This window comes from Siphateles boraxobius, unplaced genomic scaffold (genome assembly GCF_051911475.1).
Source record: "Siphateles boraxobius isolate OS27281-9 unplaced genomic scaffold, OSU_SipBor_1 16, whole genome shotgun sequence".
Classification (NCBI taxonomy): Eukaryota; Metazoa; Chordata; class Actinopteri; order Cypriniformes; family Leuciscidae; genus Siphateles; species Siphateles boraxobius.
Genome location: NW_027508766.1, coordinates 17,730,089 through 17,754,461, shown reverse-complemented (window position 1 = coordinate 17,754,461; position 24,373 = coordinate 17,730,089). Strand labels below are relative to the sequence as shown.

Below are 24,373 nucleotides of genomic sequence, written 5' to 3'. Positions count from 1 at the left end.
TTTACGCCTACACATTTCTGTGCTGAATGTTTGAGGAAATTGTTTCCTTTGACCTTTGACCAGTTTGAACTACATTATGTCCAGACTACCACCTTCAGTGACCGTTTTTTCCCCCATGTCATGTAGACAAAAAATGTTTTGCTTTTTGAATATCACTACATTTTATTGTTGGTTACTCATAAAAAATGGTTAACTATAAAAATAAAAAAAAACTTAACCGACATTTTTTATTTACCATTTATATGTCAAAACAAATATTTAAAACACTTAGAAAATCAATGTTTTATAGTTATTTCTTTTTTTTTTGTACAAAGAGGTTAAACACAAAGTCTGACAAACCACAGGATTTCAATATTCTCATCTAACTCTCTGCTTGTTTCGAGAACCACTATAATTCACCTGTTGTAAACTTTAAAGTGACCTGACAAGAGACAGCAAACACGATTACAAACTAACAGCTTGCTACAAGAGCATGAAAAGCCAATGAATCTTTAAAATGGAATGCAGCTGTTTTCAAAATGGCCATTAAACTTTTTCCTCTTTACGTTTAACTACTTTGAAATACCCCGTGTGCAGTAATTTTCAACACAGCAACGATATCAGTTGAAGTCCGGCTGACCCAAACTCAATGACATCGACTCTCCATTTTACTTCAAATTCATTTTGTGATTAACTAAAATGGCTTTAAAAAAAACTCGAAGGCAAAATGAAGTATATCACTGAGGATGCGTCTTTGGTACAATGACTTGCAATTGGCACCAAAATAAAAAGGCAGAGAAAATGGCAAATTAGATGAATTTGTTATTCGTTCAACGTGGTCGCAGCTTTTATAACATGGATGTTCCAGATTTTCAAGGGGGTTCTCAAATAACAGAATCTGACCTGAACCTTAGAAAATAAATATGATAACCTAATATGTCTAAAAGTGCTGGTAGAAATGATTCAGTAAGCACACAAGATGAAAACATAGACAGTGCATGGGAAGTGGAGAGCAGGTCATTCTGTTGGTCCTTGGGTATTTTTGTGAGGCCACGTCTTGATTGGCTCCTTCCTCTAAGTAGTGTACCTGCTTTGTGTGATAACTGCACAGAAAAAAATGGCCAAAGGGCAAACTACCGAGTGAGCCGTTCTGAGTTCAGTCCCGTCTCACCAATCCTTCTTCTTCTCATCCATGGACACTCCACCTGGACCTAGTGCTACTATCAGCAAAAGGCCACCGATCACTGATGTGGTCTGGAAGAAGTCGTACTTGAGGAAGTCGTGCATGGGCTTGTAGGTTGGTATGGTCCAGAAAGCATTGAAGTACACGTTGATGGCCAGCAGCCAGATGACCAGGGTGAGGGCCGCCAGTTTAGTCTTGAAACCAACAGCCACCAGGACAATGAGAGCTGTACCAACCAGGTTCTGCAAAATCTGAAGAAAACACATATACTTTAGAAAAAGGAAGTCAGTGACACATGTGACTGATGTAAAACTGTAATACAGGAAGGAGGATTCAAAAGTGCAGAAATCATCTATGCAACTGAAAACCTGTCCACGTCTGACCTCAAGTGGTGAAAAGGATTACTACAACGGAGAAGGCACATCTCAGACACTGGTTTTGGGACACATTCAATTTTGTGGTGACCCATTTTTACTGGGAATAAAAATGGTTTAAGATTCAAAAGTAAAGAAAATATCCTCAAATTAAACATTGAAATTATTATTATTATTGCTGTGAACTGCATAGGCTTGACAGTGGCAAGTTATCCATGTTTGGTTTCCAAATACTCTACCGTGCAAGATTTTGGAGTTAGTAAGAATTGTATTAAAATAAATTAAAACTTTTATTCAGCAAAATGCATTAAATTGATCAAAAGTGACAGTAAATACATTAACTTTGTTACAAAAGCTTTCTATTTCATACAAATGCTGTTCTTTTGAAATTTCTATTCATCAAAAAAATCCTGGAAAAAAATTCATCACTTTTCCCACAAAAATATTAAGCTGTGATGATAATAAGAAATTGTTTCTTGAGCATCAAATCAGCATTTTAGAATGATTTATGAAGACTGGAATGATGGCTGCTGAAAATTCAGGAATCACATGAATAAATCACATTTAAAAAAATATTACAATAGAAAACACTTATTTTAAATTGTGTCATCTCCTCCCAGTATTACTGTTTTTACTATATTTTTTATCAAACAAATGCAGCCTTGGTGAGCATAACATACTTCTTTCAAAAACATATTTAAAAAAAATTCTTACCAACCCTAAACTTTTGAACGGTAGGGTTTATTGTGGTTGACAGAGTTGGCACAAACCATTTGGAAATCTTCATTGCAAATGTACCTTTAATTAAAGTAGTCTGTGCCACATTCATTATTCATTGTGTGTAGTTGTTTATGTATTTTGAAAATGTGCATATGTTGTGTCATCCATAATGTCACCCTATATGGATGTCAGAAGAATTTATGCCAAAATACTGAAGAGTATGGCCTTTAATGTCAACAATGAAAGACATGCAAAGCCTCCCTTCTAAAAATTGATAATACTAAGTATGTATTTTGCTACGTACAATTACACGAATTATAACTGGACGTAATGCCCACATTTTGCCTTTGCTTACCATGACTGTATCAGAACAGACTGTGTGACGTGACGTGTAGCCATGTATGGTGTCCCATACTCGGAATTTGTTAATATGTGTGCACACACACAGCTGTGAGTATTGAACACACAACCAGAACAGCCATTTTTGCTGAGGTGATTGTGGGTTAGGTGCCTTGGCTCAAGGGCACCTCAGTTGTGGGTAATGAGAATGGAAGAGAGCGCCGTTCATTCACTCCCCCCACTCACATTTCATGCCCGTACTAAGACTCGAACCCGCAGCCTTCAGGTTACAAGTCTGACTGTCTAACCATTAGGCCCCAACGGCCCAAAGACCCCAGCCAGCCAGGAGTGTATCAGAATTGTTCCATGGAGATGAATGACATCAGTGTTGAAAACACTTGCCATTATAGCTTTAATGTTTGCAAACCAAACAAGGCATGAGCAATTTCTACTATAATGCAACATTTATACAGATAAACTGAATCAGGTTTGAGAAAGCTTGCATTTCAGGTTGCATCATGATGCAATTGGCACAAATACTCAACCACAAACCCACATCCTGAGCAACAATCACATCAAAGAGCTGAACACAGTGCAATAATACGTTTTAGATGTTCTTCCAAGTTATAATATGCTGGGTTAATAAAAACATTTATAAAGCCAGAAAAGGCCAACTATAAACAAAAAGGAGTCTCCTACATTCAAAGACATGCAAACAGGGCTGACTAAAGTTTTATATCAAGTATCTAAGCTTGTTTCTAAAAAGGTAAATACATATTCATTTAAAAAAGTGTTGTTGAGAATTTTTTGTAATATTCTAGAATCTAATTTTCTGCTGCAAATTCAGTAGATATTTTTACAAAGAAACGGAGCCAAAAATTTAAATTCTGACATCTACTCACCCTTGTGTGGTTTCAAACCCGTAAGACTTTCGTTCATCTTCGGAACACCAAGTTATTTTAATGCAATCTAAGTCAGTTCTGTACTCTCTATTGATAGTCTACGTCACTACCACTTTGACGCTTCAAAAAGTTCATAGAGAGTTTATCCATATGAATTGAGCAGCTTAGTCTAAATTTTCTGAAAAGACACAATCACTTTATGTGCATTGGCCTGGCATACACATAACACATTATAGACTTCTATAATTCGATGTTAGGCTGCAATAGTTTAGATCAGCCAGAACCGGGAACACTGCCCATAAATCCTGATGTATAATCTTTTATACATCATAAGAAGGATGATGTATATAGGATGCTAATATTAGTCTCTCTATTTATCCTGAGGTTTACCGCAGTCCACCGGATCCAGGCTGTATGCAGATCTGATGAAGGACCTGCACCTGGACTCGACGACAACGCAGTACTGAAGTGTCAACTAGTGAAGGCCTCCTTCCCTTTACCTCTGTACAGATAAAACGTTGTCAGGATAATTCCGGTTCGTGTTGCTACGCAGACGCGACAAAAAATTCTGTATTATAATTTTTTAAGGCCAGACAAGAAGTTTTTTGAGGGTTGACTTGTGAAGGACTACACGCTTGCGCACATATATATATTCAAACGCGCATACCTATCGACTGAACACGTGCCGAGCATGTGTGCGCCGTCTGCGTTTTTGTGGTTTTATCTCTGTGCTTTTGAGGTTTGTGCAGAGATAACGGATAATCGTTTGCACTTCGAACCTATTTCAGGGAGTGCGTTCTCGAGACACCAGGCACTGTTTTATGCGGATGGGCGGCCGGAGCGCGTTAAGGGTTTTTCTGTTAGAACTGTGTCGTGTTCGCGGGCCCTAAGGTAATAACTAATGATCTTCGCAACGGAAGTGAATCAATCAAAACTAACTTTAGCTGGACAATAACTTTATTCTAGAGCTGTGGTCTAGACAATTTCTATTATCACTGTAAAGCTGCTTGGAAACAATTCATACTGCTAAAAGCGCTTTATAAATGAAGGTGACTTGACTTTATAAGATGAACAGATTGAATTTAGGCTTTTATTCACATAAACATCGATCAGTGGACACAAACAAAAGCTCAAACGAACCTGCTTGACAAGCGGGAACAAACCTCATTGGTAACACACGAGAATGAACTTCATTGGTTCTCGCACGTCAAGCAAGCATACTTGAGCTTCTGTTTATCACAACTGATGTGTGTGTGTTGATGAATCACTCAGATTTTATTAAAAATTATCTTCATTTGTGTTCCAAAGATGAACAAAAGTTTTAAGGGTTTGGAACAACATGAGTGTGAGAAAATGATGACAGAATCAATTTTTTTAAATAATAAACAAAATATACACAAAGAATACACTATATTGCTCAAAAGTTTTGGGTCATTAAGATTTTTACTTGATACTTTAATACTTTTACTATAGGGTTTGGTTTAGGGTTAATTGCATGTAATTATGCATAATTTATAGTTATTACTACAGTAATTACATGTAACGTGTAACAATTACACTGTAAACTAAAGTGTTACCTAAAAATCTTAAAGGGGTCATGAAATGCAGTTTCAGAATTTTATATTATGTTTCTCGAGGTTCGTTTATAATGTTTGCAGTGTTTTTTTGCACCAAAAAACGTGTTTATTTTTGGATGAAATATAATTTAAATGGGTAAACTGATAAATCGCATTTCTTTGCGATTCCCCCATTTAACAGGTTGAGGATGTTTGCTCACCGAGAGGAAGCTGGTATCAAAGTGCAGCAGTGTCATGAACATAAGCACCAGCAGGACTCTGCCTCCGAGCTGCATGTACTGTTTAGGAGAACTCTCTCTCATAGTGGGAACACCAGCAAACATACTCCTGCCCTCAGAGCGTGACTCAGCAAGGAGCAGCAGTAGACCTCCACCCAGAGCCAAATTCCTGAACACAGAGGAGAGAAGTCAAGAATGAAGAGATCAGGTCATAAAACATAGGATGATCTACTCATATTTGCTGTATCCTGCAAAAAAAAAAAAAAAAAACTTACCTCATCAAAAACTTTGGGTCCCAAAGAATGCTATAGGCAACAGTCTGGAACAGATAAAGATCAAGACCATAAATAAACGGTTTAACTCAATTATAGTCCTATCCACAGATTATATCCAATTACAGTACATCTTAAAAACCTCAAACAGAATGCTCACACCTGTAAGGCGATGATCCCAAATAATCCAAAGCAGGCATATTGCACAAAATTACGGCTCAGGATCAGTATACAACCACCTGTTTAACAGAGAAGATTAATACAACTTGAATGGCCCAACTTGAATATTTTTTTACTGCTGAACAAACTTCTTACCCAGCTGTCCGAGTAAGTTGATTAAGACAAACAGTGTGGCCAGAAAGAACCCACATCCCCACGTTGTCTCAATATATTCTTTCTGCTCACTCCACTGGAACCACATCCGAATGCCATCCTCCAGGAACGTGCTGATCAGACAGAGACGCGCTATATGGGGCAGGTACTGCTTCGTCACTCGAAGGAACTAGAGATGAACGAAAAGACAAAAATCCCCAAATCTAGGTATGAGCAGTACAGGCATAATCATGTTACATGGTGTAAGATGGTGTTAGATTAAGGAACTTGATAAAGGAGGAATTTCCCACCGGTCAATCGACGTGTGACAACACCAGTAATACCGGTCTCACAATAGCAATTTTTCCTTCTTATCCACCTCGCTTTTAAATGCCCGTGCACATTTTACTTTCGCTTTCGAATTAGCGGCAATTGCTTGAATGGTGGGTTCATTATTATTATTAATGAAAAACACAACAACAAAACAGTACAATGACAAACTCGCTTATATTAAACATAAATTATTCAAAAACACGGCATACACCATGAAGGGGTGTGTGTAATTAAGAAGTGCTACCTGCAGAAGCTGCCACCATCAGCCAAAATTTGCAGATTGCCTTGATGTTTGCAGGTTCCCTGTTAGCATTGGGTTTAAATCCAAAATATTTCCAAATAGTTGCTTTTACATTTCACTTTGAAACCAAATCTTCCAAAATCGTCTTGACAGTCAGCTCGCCTCACTCTTGGCATGTGATAAATGACACAGCTGCATTATTTCCTGTTATCACTGTAAAGTTGCTTTGAAACAATATGTATTGTAAAAAGCGCTATATAAATAAAGGTGACTTGACTTGATATGAAATCTGACTCCTGTTGTTGATCTGTGGAGCTATTTTTGTTCGGCTCAGACTGAATTAAATAGACGCCTTCAGTTTTTAATTGTAGTGTCCGTTCTCTAACTGAACTAAACGATTTATTACTATCAAAAAAAAGCGGTGCCACGGTGGGAAAGTGATGTAATCGGTGTGCGGCTGAACAACACCGTTTAACACCAACTACCGCAGCAAGCCTAGTAATTATACAATTTTTCTGCTTTACTGCATTTTTTTTTACTTTACGGTTTTACAGCTTTTTACAAACCTCAAACAGGAATATATAGCAAAAAAATTTTTTTATCTATTTATTTCCCTAGGGTGAATGTTTTAGATTTACATAAACTTTACATTACTTCAAGCAAGCAAGCGCTGAAGCAGCTCTTCAAATGCATGTTGTTTAAGGTTTAACCCATGAGCTCCAATTACCCTTTTCCCTACATTTCAGTCAATATCAGAGAACAGGTGGCCAAAAGCACATCCATTTGCAACTGATGACTCATAATGAGAACAAGGGCTATAACTCCAGCATTTAAATATCACTGTAGTTTACTAGCAATAAATCTTTTCCAATTCCTCATAACAGGTGTTGAATAAAGATGCGGCAATTTACTCTTACAGGATTATTAGGCCTACATCATCGCTTAACCTGTAATAAGGACAAGGTTGTTAGAATATAGCCTATTATATTGGTAAATGAAAATATCAACTTAATACATTCTTCTTAAAAGTTGATTGAAAGTAAGTAAACTGTAGTGCATAAACTATACAAGACAATGAATTCTGTTATTTTGTAATAAAAATGTGCTGATATATATAATGTCAGTACAAGGCAGTTTTTTTTTTTACATGGGCAATAACATTCTCCAAACATGCTTGTGATTAACTCTAGGCTTATTGAGAGCTTTGACACTGGCCTCTGCTAAGCCCCGCCCCCAGACGATCCACATCAGCACTAAGTAGACAACGAGCCAATCAGCATTCAACAAGTACCAAGCAAGACTAATGAATGGGGGAAAGATATCAGGGCCAATGTCTGCCTGTGTGTCAACATTACTCTTAGTCTGGATGCCTGGAGGGCATTTGATTTGTTTCCATGATTATCACAGATTTGCTCTCTGTCAAAAACGATAGTATTACTGAATTAGAATTGTATAAATAAAAGAAAGATATTATTTTTAATATTGTTCCCGTTGCCATGTGATAAAACCGGTAAAAAATAGAAAGAAATATAGCCGTCATTGGCTGTGATTTAATCAATTTACCAAAATGACACTGAAAATTAAGCTATAAATTAATAAACTGAGATGATGTCACTAATGGCCTTGTTTCGGCCTTAAAATCCCCAAAACTGATAAACCAAACTCCATTATATGCTTCTAAGGCATGGCATAATCCTAAAATTACTTCTTGTTATTAAGCCCAAAATAAGCAGAAACTACGCGGCATGAGAGAGCCCCAAACACATTCATAATCATACGAATAATGCACATTTTGCAACGTAAACAACAAACGCATTCGATTAATGTCCAGCTGTCCAATTCCTTTTAAACCTGGACAACAAAACCTAATCTTTTCCTAATCAGTCATCGTACGGGAACTATCAAACGAGTATAGTAACAGTGCATCATTTACTCTTGCTTCATCAAATGCACAGATGTGTGACTGCACTGATGCAAATGATTTAGAGATAAAGTTTGTATGACGTTCAAACATTCTGGGCACGCAAAATACTGTAAATGTAACGTATTTATATACCGCGCGACTATATAAATGCATGCCATGCAGTCCTTATCAGTACTCGAAAGCAGCCCTGGAAAATCAAGGTTTTGGCACAGTTATTCTAGACAGTAACGTTATCACTAGTAGTTCAGTTCAGTTCCTCCATCTGGGTCACAAGACTAGAAGTTAGTTAATAAACATGTCTAATTTGCAGTCAAGCAAACATGACCCGAACTGTACACGCACACATGGACTTCCCAGAACTTAGGAACCGTTTATTTACTGAATCAGTGAAGTCTCCATGATTTAGTGTGCAAGTTCCTTTCCCTGGCAAGGCCTTCTGCTCTCTCACCTGATCCGCCACGTCCTCCGCGTTGCTCATTAAATCATTTTGAGCCATGACACCAAAATCCAAGAGACGATTTCCGTCTGCAGGACACCTTAGACTGATTCCGTTCCGTTTATCAATACCTATGTCAGCAACCCGTTGTGTTACAGATCTCCTACTAAAATTGCTTCACCGTCGTCTGTGTGTACTAGAAAGCCATCTCCGCCCCATAATGCCCTGCAGTTTGCAGTGTCGCCCCCTGTAGGACACACATAAATGTACATGCCACGTGTACTGATGCAGCCAGAATATAGAGCTCAAGGAGTGACGTCTGGTCTACTCTTCAGGCCAGTGGCGAGGACAGAAATCTTGTTGAAATATGGCGGACCTCTTTTTTTTTCCCCTACATAAAACATTATATGTTTATTACTACTTATATGGGTTTAGGTATTTAATCATTCTTATGATTGTTTAACAAATTATTGTGAAATTTATTTACTTAATAATGAACACAATATATGTGTGGATTTCCCCCTTTTTAAAACAAGAAATCTGTTCTACTTTATATGCATTCTGGGCGTTTCAGTTTTGCTTCCTTTTCTCCACCAAAGTGGAGGTGGGCAAGGTGCTTTCAAAAAAACTTTTGGGATAAACACTCCACACAAACCATCACAAACTGTCTGTGACCTTAAGCCGCGTTTCAGGCAACCTGTGGAACAGGTTTTTCCAACCTTCTTTTTCCAACCTTATACCCGTGAAAGTGCGCTGGAACGGTAGTCAAACCCGTGACTTCCCACCCGTGAACTCGTACTAGATCGATGTACTCCCAGTTACGAGCTCTGACGTCACATAGCCCGCGAAACCATACAAAACAACAATGGCATTCAAAAATGTAATGAAAGAATTTAAATAATTTATTTGACAATAATTTCAACTTATTTACTTTTTTTTCCTCTCAGGAATTCTTCACAGTTTTCACAGAAACACTTGGACTCTTATGAGCATGAAAGGTATTTTTTGTTTGGTCTTTACTGACCGTCTCTTTAACCTCAATTGGTTTTGTAACATTCTCATCTGAGTTCAACTGTGATACATGCCACAAACTGAATGTGGGGGTTGCGTTCACATTTTCTTGCTCTTCTGAGTGATGCACCGGGTCAAAGGATGTCTTTTCTTTTTCACCGGACTCTGTTTGCCGTAGTTGAACACTCGAGTCAAGCCTATTGCTTTCTTGGCAGCGTGACTCTTGGCTTGACCTCGAGCCACAATGTGGAGTACATATTAAGTGCTTCATGACCACGCAAGGTTTCTTTGGAGCTACAGAGGTTTTTGAGAGTGAAGTCTTGGATTTGTGCGCTCTTTTAGATGGCTTAAGCTTCCTCGGGTGTAAGTGGTCCCTTGAGGAATTGATGTGTGATCTATTGAGATCTGCTTGGCTGCTGTCAGAAATCATGGTTTTATTGGTGCAGGAAGCAATGAGCTCCAGGCCTCGAGGGTTTGCCGTTGGGCTACTACATGAGGCATCACTCTCACAGTTCTTCTGCATCTTCGGGGTGTTATGCTTCTGAAAGTCAAATACAATAAGCATTTTGCATTGCATTAGCTCTATTAACAGTTTATAAACTTTTTGTTTTTTGTTTAACAAAAGAAGTTCCTCCTTACATTATTTACACAGACATGTTAATCAGCAGTCAATGTAGGCCAATAAAGAATGGTTAATTCGCCCTCTCTTGTTGGGAACAGTTTTTTAGAAAGCGGTATTCAATTAATAAATAAGTATTGGTCTGGTTCTGATTCGTCATGCACAAAGTCACATGTATAGGTGTAGTACTTAAGTTTTTACAGAAATGAATACAAGGATGCATTACATTGAACAAAAGTGACAGTAAAGAGATTTATAATGTTCCAAAATCTTTCTATTTCAAATAAATGCTATTTTTAACTTCGGGTAGCACAGTGGCTCAGTGGGTTGCACTGTTGCCTCACATCAAGCAGGTTCCCAGTTTGAGTCCCGGCTGAGCAAGGAGGTCTTTCTGTGTGGAGGTAGCATGTGCTCCCTGTCTGAATGGGTTTCCCCCACAACTCAAACACAGTAGGGTGGTTGGGACACTTTGTGCCATCATCCTGAATTCACCCTATAGGTTATGGGAGACGCCAAATTGTCACCCTATGGGAGACACCAAATTGAGTGTGTGTGTGTGTGTGTGTGTGTGTGTGTGTGTGAGTCCCAAGCCATGTAATGGGGACTACCCCAGAAAAATCATCGGCAAGAAAATTCATGAACAGTCTCTTGCGTATGGCAAGAGATGGCCCATAGAATCACCAAGAGCCTGAAACGAATGAATGAAGGAAGGAAGGAAGAAATGGAAGTATCATTGATTTCAGATTTGCCCACCTCTTAAATGCCACGCACATTAAGGAAAAAACGCATATACCACTGATTCCGTAATTTTCCTTACCTGCAAGTTCTGGAAGTGCATAAGAGACCTGCAGTGAGTTTCCCGTGCAGAGGACTCAAAGTGGTAGAATTTATGACAGAGCTTACAGAGGAAACCAGCGACAGGCACCACAAAACTAGTGCCTGAGGGTCAGAAAGCAGTCAGAACTGTTAAGTTACTCAGAAAATGTTCTTTGACAATCTAGAGATGTGGTTGAAGCTGAGGACTCACCATATTGTGTGTCTGGGTCATATGTCTCATAATTAGTCATCTCTTCAAGAGCAATCTCCCTATGAGCAGGATGCTATGAAAAAGAAATTCAACTAAAAACTGAAGAGTACCAAAATAAACAAATTTAGAAGAGCACATGAAGTCATGCAACAAACCCTCTCAAACACTGCAACCTCTTCTTCATTTCTATCTTCCTCATAATCGTCTTCCCCTTCAAAGCAGCCAATAGCATCCACAGTTATGAGCTCCTCCATAACCTCTGGGTCGCCCTCGTTTCTTAACTGTAACAAATGAGAAAAGTCTTATTGATGTCATTCAAAGCATTTTACCTTCAAAGATCTACACAAATACACACACACACCTCCTCAACCCTCTGTTTGTGCTCAGGAGACTTCATATGCTCAACAAACTTGCGAGGAGTCCTAAAGTGGCGCTCACACAGGGTACAGAAAGGTCTCGAAGACACTTTTGACATCTAATGAGGAGACAGGACAACATTTTTATACAGTCAGTGGTTTAAACTCTACTCCTCAAGTATACGTGGATATTATTTGCAGTGGGTGAGATTTGTTTTGTCAATGTTAAGGTCACCTTGTGTTTCTTTGTACGTCTGTGCTCAATGAGGTCACCAGAAAAACGACACTGACAGGTAGGACACCAGCGCTGATGACCCATCCTCCTTTCTCTGTTACAGAACAAAAAGCAATCATCTTCTGAAATACAGTTTTATTCTCTCATTTTCATGAGATGACCCTCATACTTGATATTTCACTACAATTCAAAAATTTTGAAGGTCAGATCAGATTTTATTTTTTAAAGGAATGTATTATGTACATGTATGTTGGTTTCCAGACTTTTATTCAGGATGCATTAAACCAATCAATGGTTACAATAAAGACTTTTGCAAAAAATTACATTATTTTTTTATATTTTTTGATTGAATATTTAGTATAACATTATAATTTTCAAAAAATTAACGAACACAAAGATTACGATTCTATGAACTTGGCATGTTCATTTTTCTTTTTTTCTCTCGGCTCTCTCAGACTGTCATTGACTCGACAGTAGTTCTGACGTTACCACAGAGTAACAGTGTTCATTTACTCTTATGAGTAAGTCAACTTACACCCTACACCTTTAAAGTATGGAGAGCATCGCTTACCTGTTTGTTCCCTGCAGGGACTCCTGGGTTTGGGGTAACAGTGAGGCCAGACAGGTGTTACTCACATGCTGGATATCCATCATACGTTGCTGATGATCTAAACTGATCATGTGAGTCTGGAAGCTCTGCAGAGGTCAAACAATTTCACTAAACACCATGATCAACTGACTCCTCTCCTCGTTTACGTACAGTCAAGTCTTACTTGCTGGTCAGGACAGGTGATGTTGCAAATGTAGCAGGTGAATTCGACTGTGTGTTTGCTTCTCTCTTTCTCGCCATCATGGCCTGCACCTGCTGCCATCTCCTCAGGTGAAGTGCTGAAGGCTCGACTCTCACTGCTACGCTGGATAGTCACCTTCAGAGACGTACCAACACCCTGCACCTGAACGACACAGCACTTATTAAACGAGTATTCCAGGTTCAATACAATATAGGCTCTTGTTGATTAAGCGTCAGAATTGTTCTCTTGAGGCGGAGTTCTTTTCAATGCAGATTCATTTCTTGTTATTATATAACTCCTATGGGTGGAGCTTCATGATTTACAGATATTTACATCATGTCCCTTTCTGATTACCAGGTTTACAAGGTCAAGAGAGAAACTGAAAGACTGCATACAGCTTTGCACAGACATAGTTGGTAAGTGACTATAACATTAGTCTTATGCTAACACATACACTACCAATCAAAAGTTTGCAGATTTAAAAACAAAAACAAATTTATTCAGCAGGGATACATAAATTGATAAAACCTATTTCAAATAAATTAAGTTCTTTTGAACTTTCCAGTCATCGAAAAAAAATTTAATCAGTTTTCATATTAAGCAGCAAATCTGTTTTCAAGACTGATGATAAGACATGTTTCTCTCGCACCAAATCAGCACATCAGAATTAATTTCTGAAGGATCATGACACTGAAGACTGGAGTAATGATGCTGGAAATTCAGCTTTGCCATCAAAGGAATAATCATATTTTATAACATGTTAGGCAAGGCAAGGCAAGGCAAGTTTATTTATATAGCACATTTCATACACAATGGTAATTCAAAGTGCTTTACTTAGAAGAAATTAAAATAATCAAAAGAAATCAGAATAATTAAAACAGTTTAGAATAAAAGATAAAATACAGAAATTAAAAAAGTTAAATTAAAATGATATTAAAATTCTTTTGAACTTTAATTATATTTCACAATGTTACTGTTTACTGTATTGTTGATCAAATAAATGCAACATTGGTGAGCATAAGAGATGTCTTTCAAAAACAGATATATTTTTCTGAATGGTAGTGTATAATGTCTCTTGAGCTGCACAATTGGACATGCATTACTATACATGTGTCTTTTGTTTATACAAACTGATGTTCACCTGAAAGCATCAAGTGCAAAATTATTGTAAAAAAAAAAAAAGTAAATTCAGTGCATTTAGTATTACGGAAGAGGATTAGGGCCAAGCATTAATAAAAACATGAAAACATCTCGAGATAATAGTCATTATAATGCGAAATTAAACTCGAAATACAATCTTGAGAATAAACTCATTAACTATCGGGAATAAAGTCGTTGTTTCTCGAGAAAAAACTCGTTAAATTTCGAGAAAAAAGTCGAAATAATCATGAGAATAAACTCATTAAATTTCGAGAATAAAGTCGTTGTGTTTCGAGAAAAAAAGTCGAAATGAAATGTAGAGAATAACACATTTGATCAGTGTTCATTGCATAGCCTACTGATAGAGGACATGGCTGAGTTGGATCACTTAGTCACGATATATTTTAGACTTTCTTTCAGTAACAAAGAAATCGTATCAACTTTAGCTAATTATGACAGAATTAGCATATAAACTTTAAAGAGAATTTGCAAGCGAATAGCTCTTTTTAGAAGAAAAAATCAGTCCAATTTGCGCGATGTACTCGCTTATGTCCAACATGAAATGACAACCAGTGGACAAATGCACTCTGGCATATGGATGATAAATTAAAACCGTACGGCATTGCCATTAATGTCTGTATAGATGGTTACAGTCGTTACATTCTGTTGATGGAGGCCTACACAACCAACAACTATCCTAAAGTAATAAGCCAGCGATTTATTCCTCGCAAGTTTTTTTCTCGAAACACAACGACTTTATTCTCGAAATGTAATGAGTTTTTTCTCAAGATTGTATTTCGACTTTTTCTCGAAATTTAACTATTTTTTTCTCGAAACACAACGACTTTATTCTCGATATTTAATGAGTTTATTCTCAAGATTTTATTTCGAGTTTTTTTCTCAAAATTTAACGAGTTTAATTTCGCATTATAATGACTTTAATCTCGAGATGGTTTTATTTTTTTATTATTGCTTGGCCCTAATCCTCATCCGTAATTCAGTTGCATTAATTGAGATATACTGATGTTATTGGGAATGTCCAGAGGTAAAGATGGAAATATTTTACTGATGCTGTGATACTGCACCTCTGCTGCTCTGTTCTGATCAACACCGTCTTCTTCAAGTTGTGCAGAACCGTTATCATCCTCTGCATCATTTAGAGGGGAAATAAAATTGTTCAACATTTAAACACGAATCAGTAGTATATAATATGTTAAAGTTGCAGATGAAGAGTTTGATAACAGTATAACTGAAAAGTAAACAAAGAGTGACACTTTTTCAGTGGATTTGTAGTTTGCCTGAGGCTAAAGAGACAAATACAGCAAGCCGCACACACAGTTACTAAATAAAATACCTTCATGGTCTGAAACACTTGCAGTGTTTGATCTTGGTGTCTGCTGTATCTCATCTCCTTTTTCAGACTCTTCCCCCAGTGGTCTGTTCAAAATAGGCAGTGACGTTTTTTGAGTATGTTACATGAAACAAAAAAACAGCCTCATTCATTTTAGTCATTTTAGTTTTAGTCTTCATTTTAATCTGCAGTGATATTACCTGTGATATGACATCAAGATGCCAAACCAAACCACTTTTAACAATAACAGTAAAATCAAGATTACCTCTGACCTCTGTGCTTTTTCAAAAGGGGCTCTGCTTGTTCTGGGACAGCAGAATGAATTTGTCCAACTGTAACAATGGGTTTATTTGGGGCATGAGAAGGAACATACAATTTATGTATTGTGGATCTTAACATAGAATTTGACAACACATTTTATAATAAATGCACAACTGGTTAATAGTCTACTGTAAGTAGAGGGGTCTCCTCAGGCATTAATGTATACTCACCCACTTTTCCAATGTCTGAATCAGTGTTCATTTTTCTCATCTGTCCATGACTTTTCCCAGCAATGTTTAGCACATTCTGCTTCTTTCTGTCTAGGCTCTGAACTGTAGGTTCCTTAAATAACAAAATAAATGTGAAACACGCTCAATGCTCCATCTCAGTCGACCCAAGTAAACAATAAAAACATAGAGAATGCTTTATAATTGAATACATTAAAGGCCAGTTCACACGAAGAACAATGTAAAAGCCATTTACGACAAAAGGTCATGAATACAAGAAACAATTTAATAACAAAGATTTCATCTTCTTCGATAAAACCCATCTGAAATTTTAAACTAATGCCATCTGACAACAATTTCACTCAATTTTATATAAAATATAAGCCATGACTTGATAAAACTATTTGGTTACCAACATTTTTCAAAATATCTTCTTTTGTGTTCATCAGGAAGAAATAAATGTCATAGACATTTGGAATGACATGAGGATGAGTAAATGATGACAGAATTTTTTTCACCCTTTTTTGGGTGAACTAACCTATAAAGATGTTAATATGTCCCTATTCGTGTAAATCTATGTTAATGAGGAAAGACAGTTACCCTACTGATGTGTGGTCCACATGGGTGGGGACAACGATCAGCCACAAAGTTCATGCAGAGGTCTCTTACTGGAACCCCTATAGGAGGAGGCCCAAGAATAGACTGCCTGACCCCTCCCTCTAGAAATGCTCTTGACACCAGCTTGGGGTGATTGAATGACACATCTATAATGATTCAGAAAAGGGAACAGACACAGAATATGAGATATTATATGAGGTTATGCACAGGGATTTGTTAACTAACAAATGGATATTGTTATAAAACAGTAAAATCTAACACATATTCCCCTGGTTTCACAGACAAAGCTTAAACCTAGTCCCAGACTAAAATGCATGTTTGAGCTTTTTTGACTGAAAGCAACTTGCACTGTTTGTTCCTCTTCAGTCGGTCAGTCGACGCCACGTCGAGACCGACGAATAGGAATCTCGCTAGAGAGGCCAATCTACTTTGAGTGAAACTAAACGGGCCAATGCACATTGGCGTGCAATCATTTGCATCAGCTGTTCAGCCACGCAGCGCAGGTATATAATGAGCAATCCCCTGAAAGAGCTGGGATTAGAGGAGAACTGGCCCCCCCCGACTGAGCCTGGTTTCTCCCAAGGTTTTTTTCTCCATTCTGTCACCGGATGGAGTTGTGGTTACTTGCCACTACTTGCCACTACATTACTTGTCACCTTTTTCGCCTTTCTTCGCCTTTGTCGCCATTGGTTTTTGGCTTGCTTAGTTGGGGGACATTTCATTTTATATTTAACAATATTATTACAACATTATTTTCCTGTTATATCTGTAAAGCTGCTTTGAAACAATGTGTATTTTAAAAAGCGCTATATAAATAAAGGTGACTTGACTTGATGCAATTAAACATCCATTGTGACACCACCGCTCGCTCCCTCCGGGTGGAAAATCTTTTGTTCCCTTTTATTTGTGTTCCGCCGCTGGCCTTAAATTTTCAATTTTCAATAAAAGAGCAGTTTCTTCCACATCTAGGTCCGAAGCGGGGCCAGAAAGCAATAGGAGTAGAGAATCCTCACCACTTTCATCCGCCTCTTCTATCGCCAGTAGGCAGCAGCTTGCAGTTCGAGAACGCATCCATGCTGCCTCCTGCCCCATGGAACCAGGTAAGTGTTGCACAGTACACTCAGACCCCGCTACGGGCCGCCTCTCAGAGAGAGCTTCCCGAGCCCCGTCCCTGTGTTCCACCTCGCTGCCCCACTGTGGGTACACCTACGGTCCCTTTGGTCCCACTTGTACGGTCTCTGCAAGCCTGGTTAGCGCTCCCCAGTCTGTCTCGCTGGCTCATTCAGACCATCAGGCTCGGCTATGCGATTTAGTTCGCCCGGCGTCCCCCCAAGTTTCGGAAAATCCACTCCACTGCAGTAAGAGCAGCCGATGCCCATGTCTTGCGAGCAGAGATCGCAGTCCTACTGGCGAAGGACGCGATAGAGCCGGTGCCTCCAACCAATATGAGGTCAGGGTACAACAGTCCCTACTCAATGGTACCCACGAAAAGCGGTGGGTTACGAGTTACCCACCCATCTTGGACCTGCGAGTTTTTGAATCGAGTTTTTAGTCTCCACAAGCTACCGTTCAAATGCCACTCACCGGGTGACAATCACACCGGCGTGCCGCCAGACCTTCAGCCCCCTTGGTCAGACCCCTCGTTCCTGCGGGCAGGAGTGCCCTTGGAACAGGTGTCCAGGCATGCTGTGGTGTTCACAGATGCCTCTGCCACCGACTGGGGTGCCACGTACAATGGGCATGCAGTCTCAGGGGTGTGGACGGACTCCCAACTGCATTGGTACATCAATTGCCTCGAGTTGCTAGCAGTACGTCTCGCTCTGAGCTGCTTAAAAAGGCCGCTACAGGGCAGGGACGTGGGGATTCCGTACGGACAACACTAAGACCGTTGCGTCAACGACAAGGTGGTCTACGCTCCCGTCGCATGTCGCAATACGTCCACCGTCTCCTCCGTAGACCTGTTTGCCTCCTCAGGTCCTTCTGGTGGCTCCCTATTGGCCCAACTGGACATTGTTCCCAGAACTCATGCTCCTCGTGACAGTCCCTTCCAGGCCCATTCCTCTGAGGAAGGACCTTCTGACTCAGAGACGGGGTACCCTATGGCACCTGCGTCCGGACCTCTGGAAACTCCATCTGTGGTCCCTGGATGGGATGCAGAGGTTCTAGGTGACTTACCCCCAGAGGTACTTAACACCACCACTTCAACGCGGGCGCAGTCTACGAGACGTGTGTACGCCTTGAAGTTGAACCTGTTAGTTGAGTGGTGTTCTTCTCGCCGAGAGGAGCCCTGAAGATGTTCAATTTGGTCCGTACTTTCCTTCTTGCAGCAAGGGTTGGAGCGAAGGCTGTCTCCCTCCACCCTCAAAGTATATGCTGCCGCTATATTTAGCATAGCACGACCACATAGATGGTAAAACAGTAGGAAAGCACGACCTGGTCGTCAGGTTACTTAGAGGGGTGAGACGGTTAAACTCTCCTCAACACCCCTCCATACCCTCTTGGGACCTTTCCCTGGTGCTCCGAGCACTCCAGGATGCTCCCTTTGAGCCTTTACAATCAGCAGACTTAAAGCTACTCTCCATGAAGACTTTGCTGCTGGTTGCACTGGCCTCTATCAAGAGGGTAGGGGACCTGCAGGCATTTTTGGTCGACGAATCGTGCCTAGAGTTTGGGCCGGGTAACAACCATGTTGTACTGAGAACCCGGCCTGGCTATGTGCCCATGGCTCCTATCACTCCCTTCAGGGACAAGGTGGTGAACCTGCAAGCGCTGCCCCTGGAGGAGGCAGACCCAGCCCTGGCTTTGCTCTGTTCTGTACGCGCTCTGTGTCTGTACCTGGACAGGTCTCCTTCAGGGAACGAGGGTTACCATATGTAACCTAGACGTTTTATCTCAAGATGCACTAAAGTAATGTTTTTTCTAAGGCACATTTATGAAAGCTGCTTAAATGCCCTAATTGATCAAAGGCCTAAAAAGTTTGTGAAACCGGTCCATAGTATAACAGCAGCACACAGGATGAGGTGGATCTTTTACCTGGCATTGTGTGCATGAGCCCACACTGTTGCACCATGGGATTATGGCATGGGCTGATTGAAGCAAGAAGGGGAGAAGCATTTTGTGCTGGTGGTCTGTTACGCCGGTATTTGGAGAAAAATATCACATGACAAGTCAATTATTGGTATTTGATTATTTGTTTTACAGTTGATGCACATTCATTAAAAAGCAAAAATCCAGGCAATCATTTAAAGCTTTCAAAGAGATGGCAGTTGCAAAAGGCAATCTGATGATAATTGTCTGCATGTATCATGTAGTTAAATTTTCCACCAAATATGAGCCCTTACCGTCTTCCAGAATGCACATGCCTCCGTTGAGACTGCTGAGGAAAACGACAATCAGAGGAATACGGGAGTGAAGCAACTGGTGCTCCTAGTCCGTTAAGATCTAACTGGGCTGTTCTAGCCATCTTTTGCATGTGCTTCTGCTGCTGCTTAAATTTCTTGCGCTGCTGCTTCTGCTTGATTTTCAGCATTCTTAAATGCTGTACAATTCAATGATCCCAGGTGCCTATTTAAAACAGGGAATGCAAATTGCAAACCATTAAATTTATATTTATCCAAAGCAACTTACTTATTAGGAACATCACTAGCAAACTACCCATACATCATCCACACGTCTAAAACAATAGAATTACCATAGTGGATGATACATGGATAGTTTGCTAGTTATGTTCCTAATTAGTAATATATAACACACTGTTTTCAGCATAATAGAAAGATTTCTGAAGGATCACGTGACACTGAAGACTGGAGAAATTATACTGAAAATTCAGGAATAAATTAAATTTTATAATATATTCAAATAGAAACAGTGATTTTAAGTTACTTCGGGATGGAAATTATTATTATTATTATTAAATAATTAAGCAATAATAAAGTTTAAGTGGTTAAGCGTGCCCAGAGCACATTTCTGACAGTCTTCTATGTTGTTGTTGTTGTTGTTTTTTTTTTACATAGATACTTCGTTCAAATTAAAACACAAGCATAATCATTTTAAATTTTAAGGCTCAAATGTTTCACTTGAATATGAATGTAAGAGAATGCATTACACCTCCTGACAGCAGAGACAGGTCTAATAATAGCCTATGAGCTCTGTAAAACCTTGCAATGTACAGCATACATTTCACAACTGATTTGTCATTAAAACAGCCTAACAGAAACGTACGAAAGAGATCACCTTTTGATATGAAAGCCTCAGTCCATCAGTGTCTGTTTATGGTAGATGACTCTTCCTCTGGTGCTGTGGTGGAGGTTGAAGACATTTAACGCCAGTGCGCCCTCACCCGGCTCGGAAGAAGACTTCTTTTTTTTTAAATATAAAATTACAAATATTTTGTGTGTGTGTGTGTGTGTGTGTGTGTGTGTGTGTGTGTGTGTGTGTGTGTGTGTGTGTGTGTGTGTGTGTGTGTGTGTGTGTGTGTGTGTGTGTGTGTGTGTGTGTGTGTGTACACATATAGTGTAGGGATCTTATCCTGTAGAGGTTGTGGGTTTTGTATCAAGTTGCTATACATAGCCTACGTAAGGACTAAAACTGATCTAGAATAAATTGTCAAGAAGTGAAATTCACATCCCTGGGGAAGTTGAGGACCTTGTTTGTTAATAATGCATGTTTGAAAGCTTCCTTAGATTTCATCTTTGAGGGTTTTATTATTAAAAAAATAAAGAAATAAAAGTTCAGTTAACAACAAACATTATTTTACTCTTAAAGTCAGCATGCAACTGAATAGACTTTTATTCCCTTTTTCTTCTCTATCCAAGTGAAAGAGCTTCTCCAACAAGAAAAACTGTGGGGCAGGACAGATTTTGCCAGTCGGGAATAGAGTGGTGCAAGGATGACGTATTTTCCTTGGACAAAACCCGAAAATGCATTTTAGCACTAGCAGTTCCAGCTAAAAAAACGTACCTCATGATTTCCTGAAGGTGACATTTTTTTTAAGTTTCATTTATTATATGTTCCATTTCTATTTATTTAGATGTTTTGTGAACTACTTTTTCATTTTAATAGTCAATCTCTGTTCATATCTTGTTTGAAAATATAGGCTACTTTATTGCCTTGCTCTTCCTATAGTTTCTTATCCTGTTTCTTAAGTGTTTTTTTTTTCTTGTGATGCATGTATCCTCTCTATTCTTAGTTCAATAATAAAAACACAAAAACAAATTCCACTTCCAGCACTTCCATCATCCTGAAGTCATTATGCGTTTCTATGGCAAAACGTTTTTTTTTCTTTCTGTTGAGGGAACCAGGGTGATGCTTACTTCAGGGTTGGCCAACAAAACCTGCATCCTTTTTTTAAAATCAAAGTTCTGTAATTGGCCCTTTTCACGGACTGTGATGATGCGTTTTTACGGTCATCGGCATAGATCTAATCAGCAGAGATAAATCTTGCAAAGTTTTATATGTTTTCATTTAAAACATTTTTTATGTACATTTATAACACTATTACCATCATCAAATAACAAAAAAACAAGTTAACGTTGTTACGCTGCTGTGAGGGTGTTTTTTAATAAAGTGGCTGTGGGAGTGATGGTAAAGTTGACATCTTTCTTTCTTCTGACTGCCTTTATCAATCCCTCTCTATTGCTATTTGAGCAAATGGGACCACAAAAAATATATTTTATCTATTCTCTCATTCACCACTGTAGAATTTTACCCAACTATGACGTCTTCCGCTTCTGAGAAACCTGGAAATTGATGCTTACTTACTTACTTACTTACTTACTCCCCATTATGCTTGTGGCATGTAGGGCAGCAACGAAGGTCCTTCACTCTGGTCGATTCTGGGCTATTTTCTGGACATCTTCCCATGTCATCCAGGTGTCCCAGGTTCATAGATTTAATTTCTTCCTCTACTGTGCGACGCCAGGTGATCTTGGGTCATCCTCTCTTTCTTCTACCTTCGGGTGTCCAATGAAGTGCTACTCTTGGGATGCTGGCTTGCTCTCTTCTCAAAACATGCCAATCCAGTTCCAGCGCGGCTTTGTTACGATGCTATCCATGCTGTCTTGTTGACATCTTGTTAATAGATCTTCATTTAATATCTTGCTTGGCCAAAGAATCCAACAGATTCTTCTCAGAATCCTTGTGTGGAAGACTGACAGTTAGCATATGTCACTTGCTGTCATTCTCCAGCATTCTGCGCCATACAGTAGGGTGGATAGAACGCAGCTCTGATATAATTTGAGTTTTGTCTTGGTTCTATACTGCTGATACTTCCATATGTTGTTTTGCATTCTGAATGCATTTCTGGCTTTGTTGATTCTGTTTTTAATGTCAGTGTGTGCACCCCCATCATATCTTACAGAACTCATTTGTTGTTAGTAGAGCTTCTCCATTCACATGAATTGGATCTGAGATGTTTAGCACAATCACTTCAGATTTCCTCTCGTTTATTTTCAGGCCAACTTTTTGTGCAAAGTAGCTGAGAAGTGATGTTTTTTCTTGCATGTGTTGGTGAGTGTGTGAGACTAGAGCCAGATCATCAGCAAAATCAGGGTCTTCCAATTCTGAGAAGAAGGTCCATCGTATACATCTTGTTTTGTCTTCTGTTGTGCGGCGCATCACCCAGTCGATAACGATATTGAAGAGCAATGCTGACATCACACATCCTTGTCTGACTCCTGTCTTTACCTGGAATGCCAGGCTACTGTTTCCCACCCAGCATTTGAAGTTAGCATAGAAGGTCTTGATGACCTCTGTATGAATTCCATACATCCTTAACGGCATACTCCATGCTTGAGGCTAAGATTGTATTTCCAGAGGCCGTCTCGGTTTATACTATTGAATGCCTTTTCAAAGTCGATACAATTTATGTATATTTGCCTCAATGCACCCCTTCCCCTTACGGAATCCTACCTGTTCATTCCTGAGATTCTTATCTACTGCATCTGTAAGACGCTGATAAGATGATTTTTGCCATGATTTTGCTTGGTACAATCTCTCAAGTTGCCCTTCTTAGGTATCTTTATGATAATTTTTTCCGACCAGTCATCAGGTATTTACTTTTCCTCCCAGACAGATTTGAAAAGTGGTTGAAGTATTTTGGAGGCGTATTTTACATCTGCCCATTGAGCTTCTTATTGTGACTCAGTTGTCAATAGCTGACCCCTTTTGTCTTCTATTGGTGCCACAGTTGTTCGTCTGTGTTTGCCACTCACTATTTAGGTGATCTTGTAGACTTTTCCTTGCTCCCCTTTCCTAGCTGCCTCTTCTGCTTGACTTGCAAGGTCTTCTAGATATGCCCGCTTGTCTTCTCTGGCTTTCCTTCGCACTGCTGTTTGTTCCTTGGTAGCTTGCTGTTGCCTGTAATTTTCCTTAAGCCGTTTAGACTTTGTCTCATTTACTTTCTTCTTTAAGGCCCTTCTTTTTTCTACATTTTGCCATGTGTCATCACTTAACCATTCCTTCTTTTCCTTGTGCTTGTATCCAAGACAGGCTTCACTGGTCTTCACATAGGTTGTTTTGGTTTGTTCCCACATAGAGTTGATATCGTCTGATTTTGGCTCTGTATGATCTAACATATCTGCTAATTCCTGAAATCTGTTCTTTAGTTGTAGCACAAAATAACCTCTGACCTTGGTGTCATGTAGCTTTCTGACATCGAATTGCTTTCTAGCTGTCTTTCTACTTCCTGTTTTCCCAAGCTTTATTCTCAGCACAGCTGTGACTAGGTTGTGATCGCTACCAACGTCTGCTCCTCGTTTGACCTTAACATCAAGTAAAGAGCGTCTCCATGTGCCATTTATGATGAGATGATCTATTTGATTTAGTTCCTTTCCATTTGGAGAGTACCATGTTAGCTTGTGAATGACCTTGTGTTGGAACAAGGTTCCCCAAATGACAAGGTCATGCAATGTGTAAAACTCTGCTAACC

General features: G+C 39.3%; 2 protein-coding genes and 1 long non-coding RNA gene across 5 annotated transcripts in view; all 3 read right to left on the bottom strand.

Moving 5' to 3' along the window:
* The window catches only part of LOC143739400 (uncharacterized), a 119,076-nt gene that overhangs the window by 354 nt on the left and 94,349 nt on the right, over positions 1-24,373 (bottom strand). The window contains exon 2 of the long non-coding RNA XR_013204180.1: positions 61-554. This is a non-coding gene — a long non-coding RNA (uncharacterized LOC143739400). The remainder of the gene's footprint in view (positions 1-60; positions 555-24,373) is intronic.
* On the bottom strand, positions 137-9,077 carry surf4l (surfeit 4, like). Its single transcript, XM_077231900.1, has 6 exons — positions 8,823-9,077; positions 5,880-6,066; positions 5,727-5,803; positions 5,568-5,611; positions 5,275-5,461; positions 137-1,413 (listed from the first exon to the last, which is right to left on the bottom strand). Exons 1-6 carry the CDS (start codon positions 8,868-8,870, stop codon positions 1,147-1,149), a joined length of 810 nt encoding a protein of 269 aa, XP_077088015.1. The 5' UTR covers positions 8,871-9,077; the 3' UTR covers positions 137-1,146.
* On the bottom strand, positions 9,690-20,771 carry ciz1b (cdkn1a interacting zinc finger protein 1b). Of its 3 annotated transcripts, XM_077231894.1 has the most exons (17): positions 20,680-20,771; positions 19,788-20,010; positions 19,480-19,574; positions 16,429-16,592; positions 15,832-15,943; positions 15,606-15,672; positions 15,344-15,426; positions 15,075-15,136; positions 12,832-13,011; positions 12,630-12,754; positions 12,059-12,152; positions 11,829-11,942; positions 11,623-11,748; positions 11,468-11,540; positions 11,258-11,379; positions 10,785-10,933; positions 10,111-10,362 (listed from the first exon to the last, which is right to left on the bottom strand). In XM_077231894.1, the coding sequence occupies exons 2-17, from the start codon at positions 19,973-19,975 to the stop codon at positions 10,248-10,250; spliced, it is 1,869 nt and encodes a 622-aa protein (XP_077088009.1). In that variant the 5' UTR covers positions 19,976-20,010; positions 20,680-20,771; the 3' UTR covers positions 10,111-10,247. The 3 variants fall into 3 exon arrangements, with proteins under 3 accessions (XP_077088007.1, XP_077088008.1, XP_077088009.1); XM_077231892.1 differs by lacking the exon at positions 10,785-10,933 and having other exon boundaries at positions 9,690-10,362; XM_077231893.1 differs by lacking the exons at positions 10,785-10,933; positions 20,680-20,771 and adding an exon at positions 20,554-20,674 and having other exon boundaries at positions 9,690-10,362.

Bases quoted from the DNA above. Each gene is read 5' to 3' on its own strand.
- ciz1b (XM_077231892.1), bottom strand. From the start codon at position 19,975: ATGCTGAAAATCAAGCAGAAGCAGCAGCGCAAGAAATTTAAGCAGCAG. The intron at 15,427-15,605 runs GTAATCTTGATT...TATTTTGAACAG, and splicing joins AAAAAGCACAGAGGTCAGAG to ACCACTGGGGGAAGAGTCTG. The intron at 11,749-11,828 runs GTGTGTGTGTGT...CATTTGTTACAG, and splicing joins ACAAACAGAGGGTTGAGGAG to TTAAGAAACGAGGGCGACCC.
- surf4l (XM_077231900.1), bottom strand. From the start codon at position 8,870: ATGGCTCAAAATGATTTAATGAGCAACGCGGAGGACGTGGCGGATCAG. The intron at 6,067-8,822 runs GTGAGAGAGCAG...GTTCATCTCTAG, and splicing joins CGGAGGACGTGGCGGATCAG to TTCCTTCGAGTGACGAAGCA. The intron at 5,462-5,567 runs GTAAGTTTTTTT...CTCTGTGTTCAG, and splicing joins GACCCAAAGTTTTTGATGAG to GAATTTGGCTCTGGGTGGAG.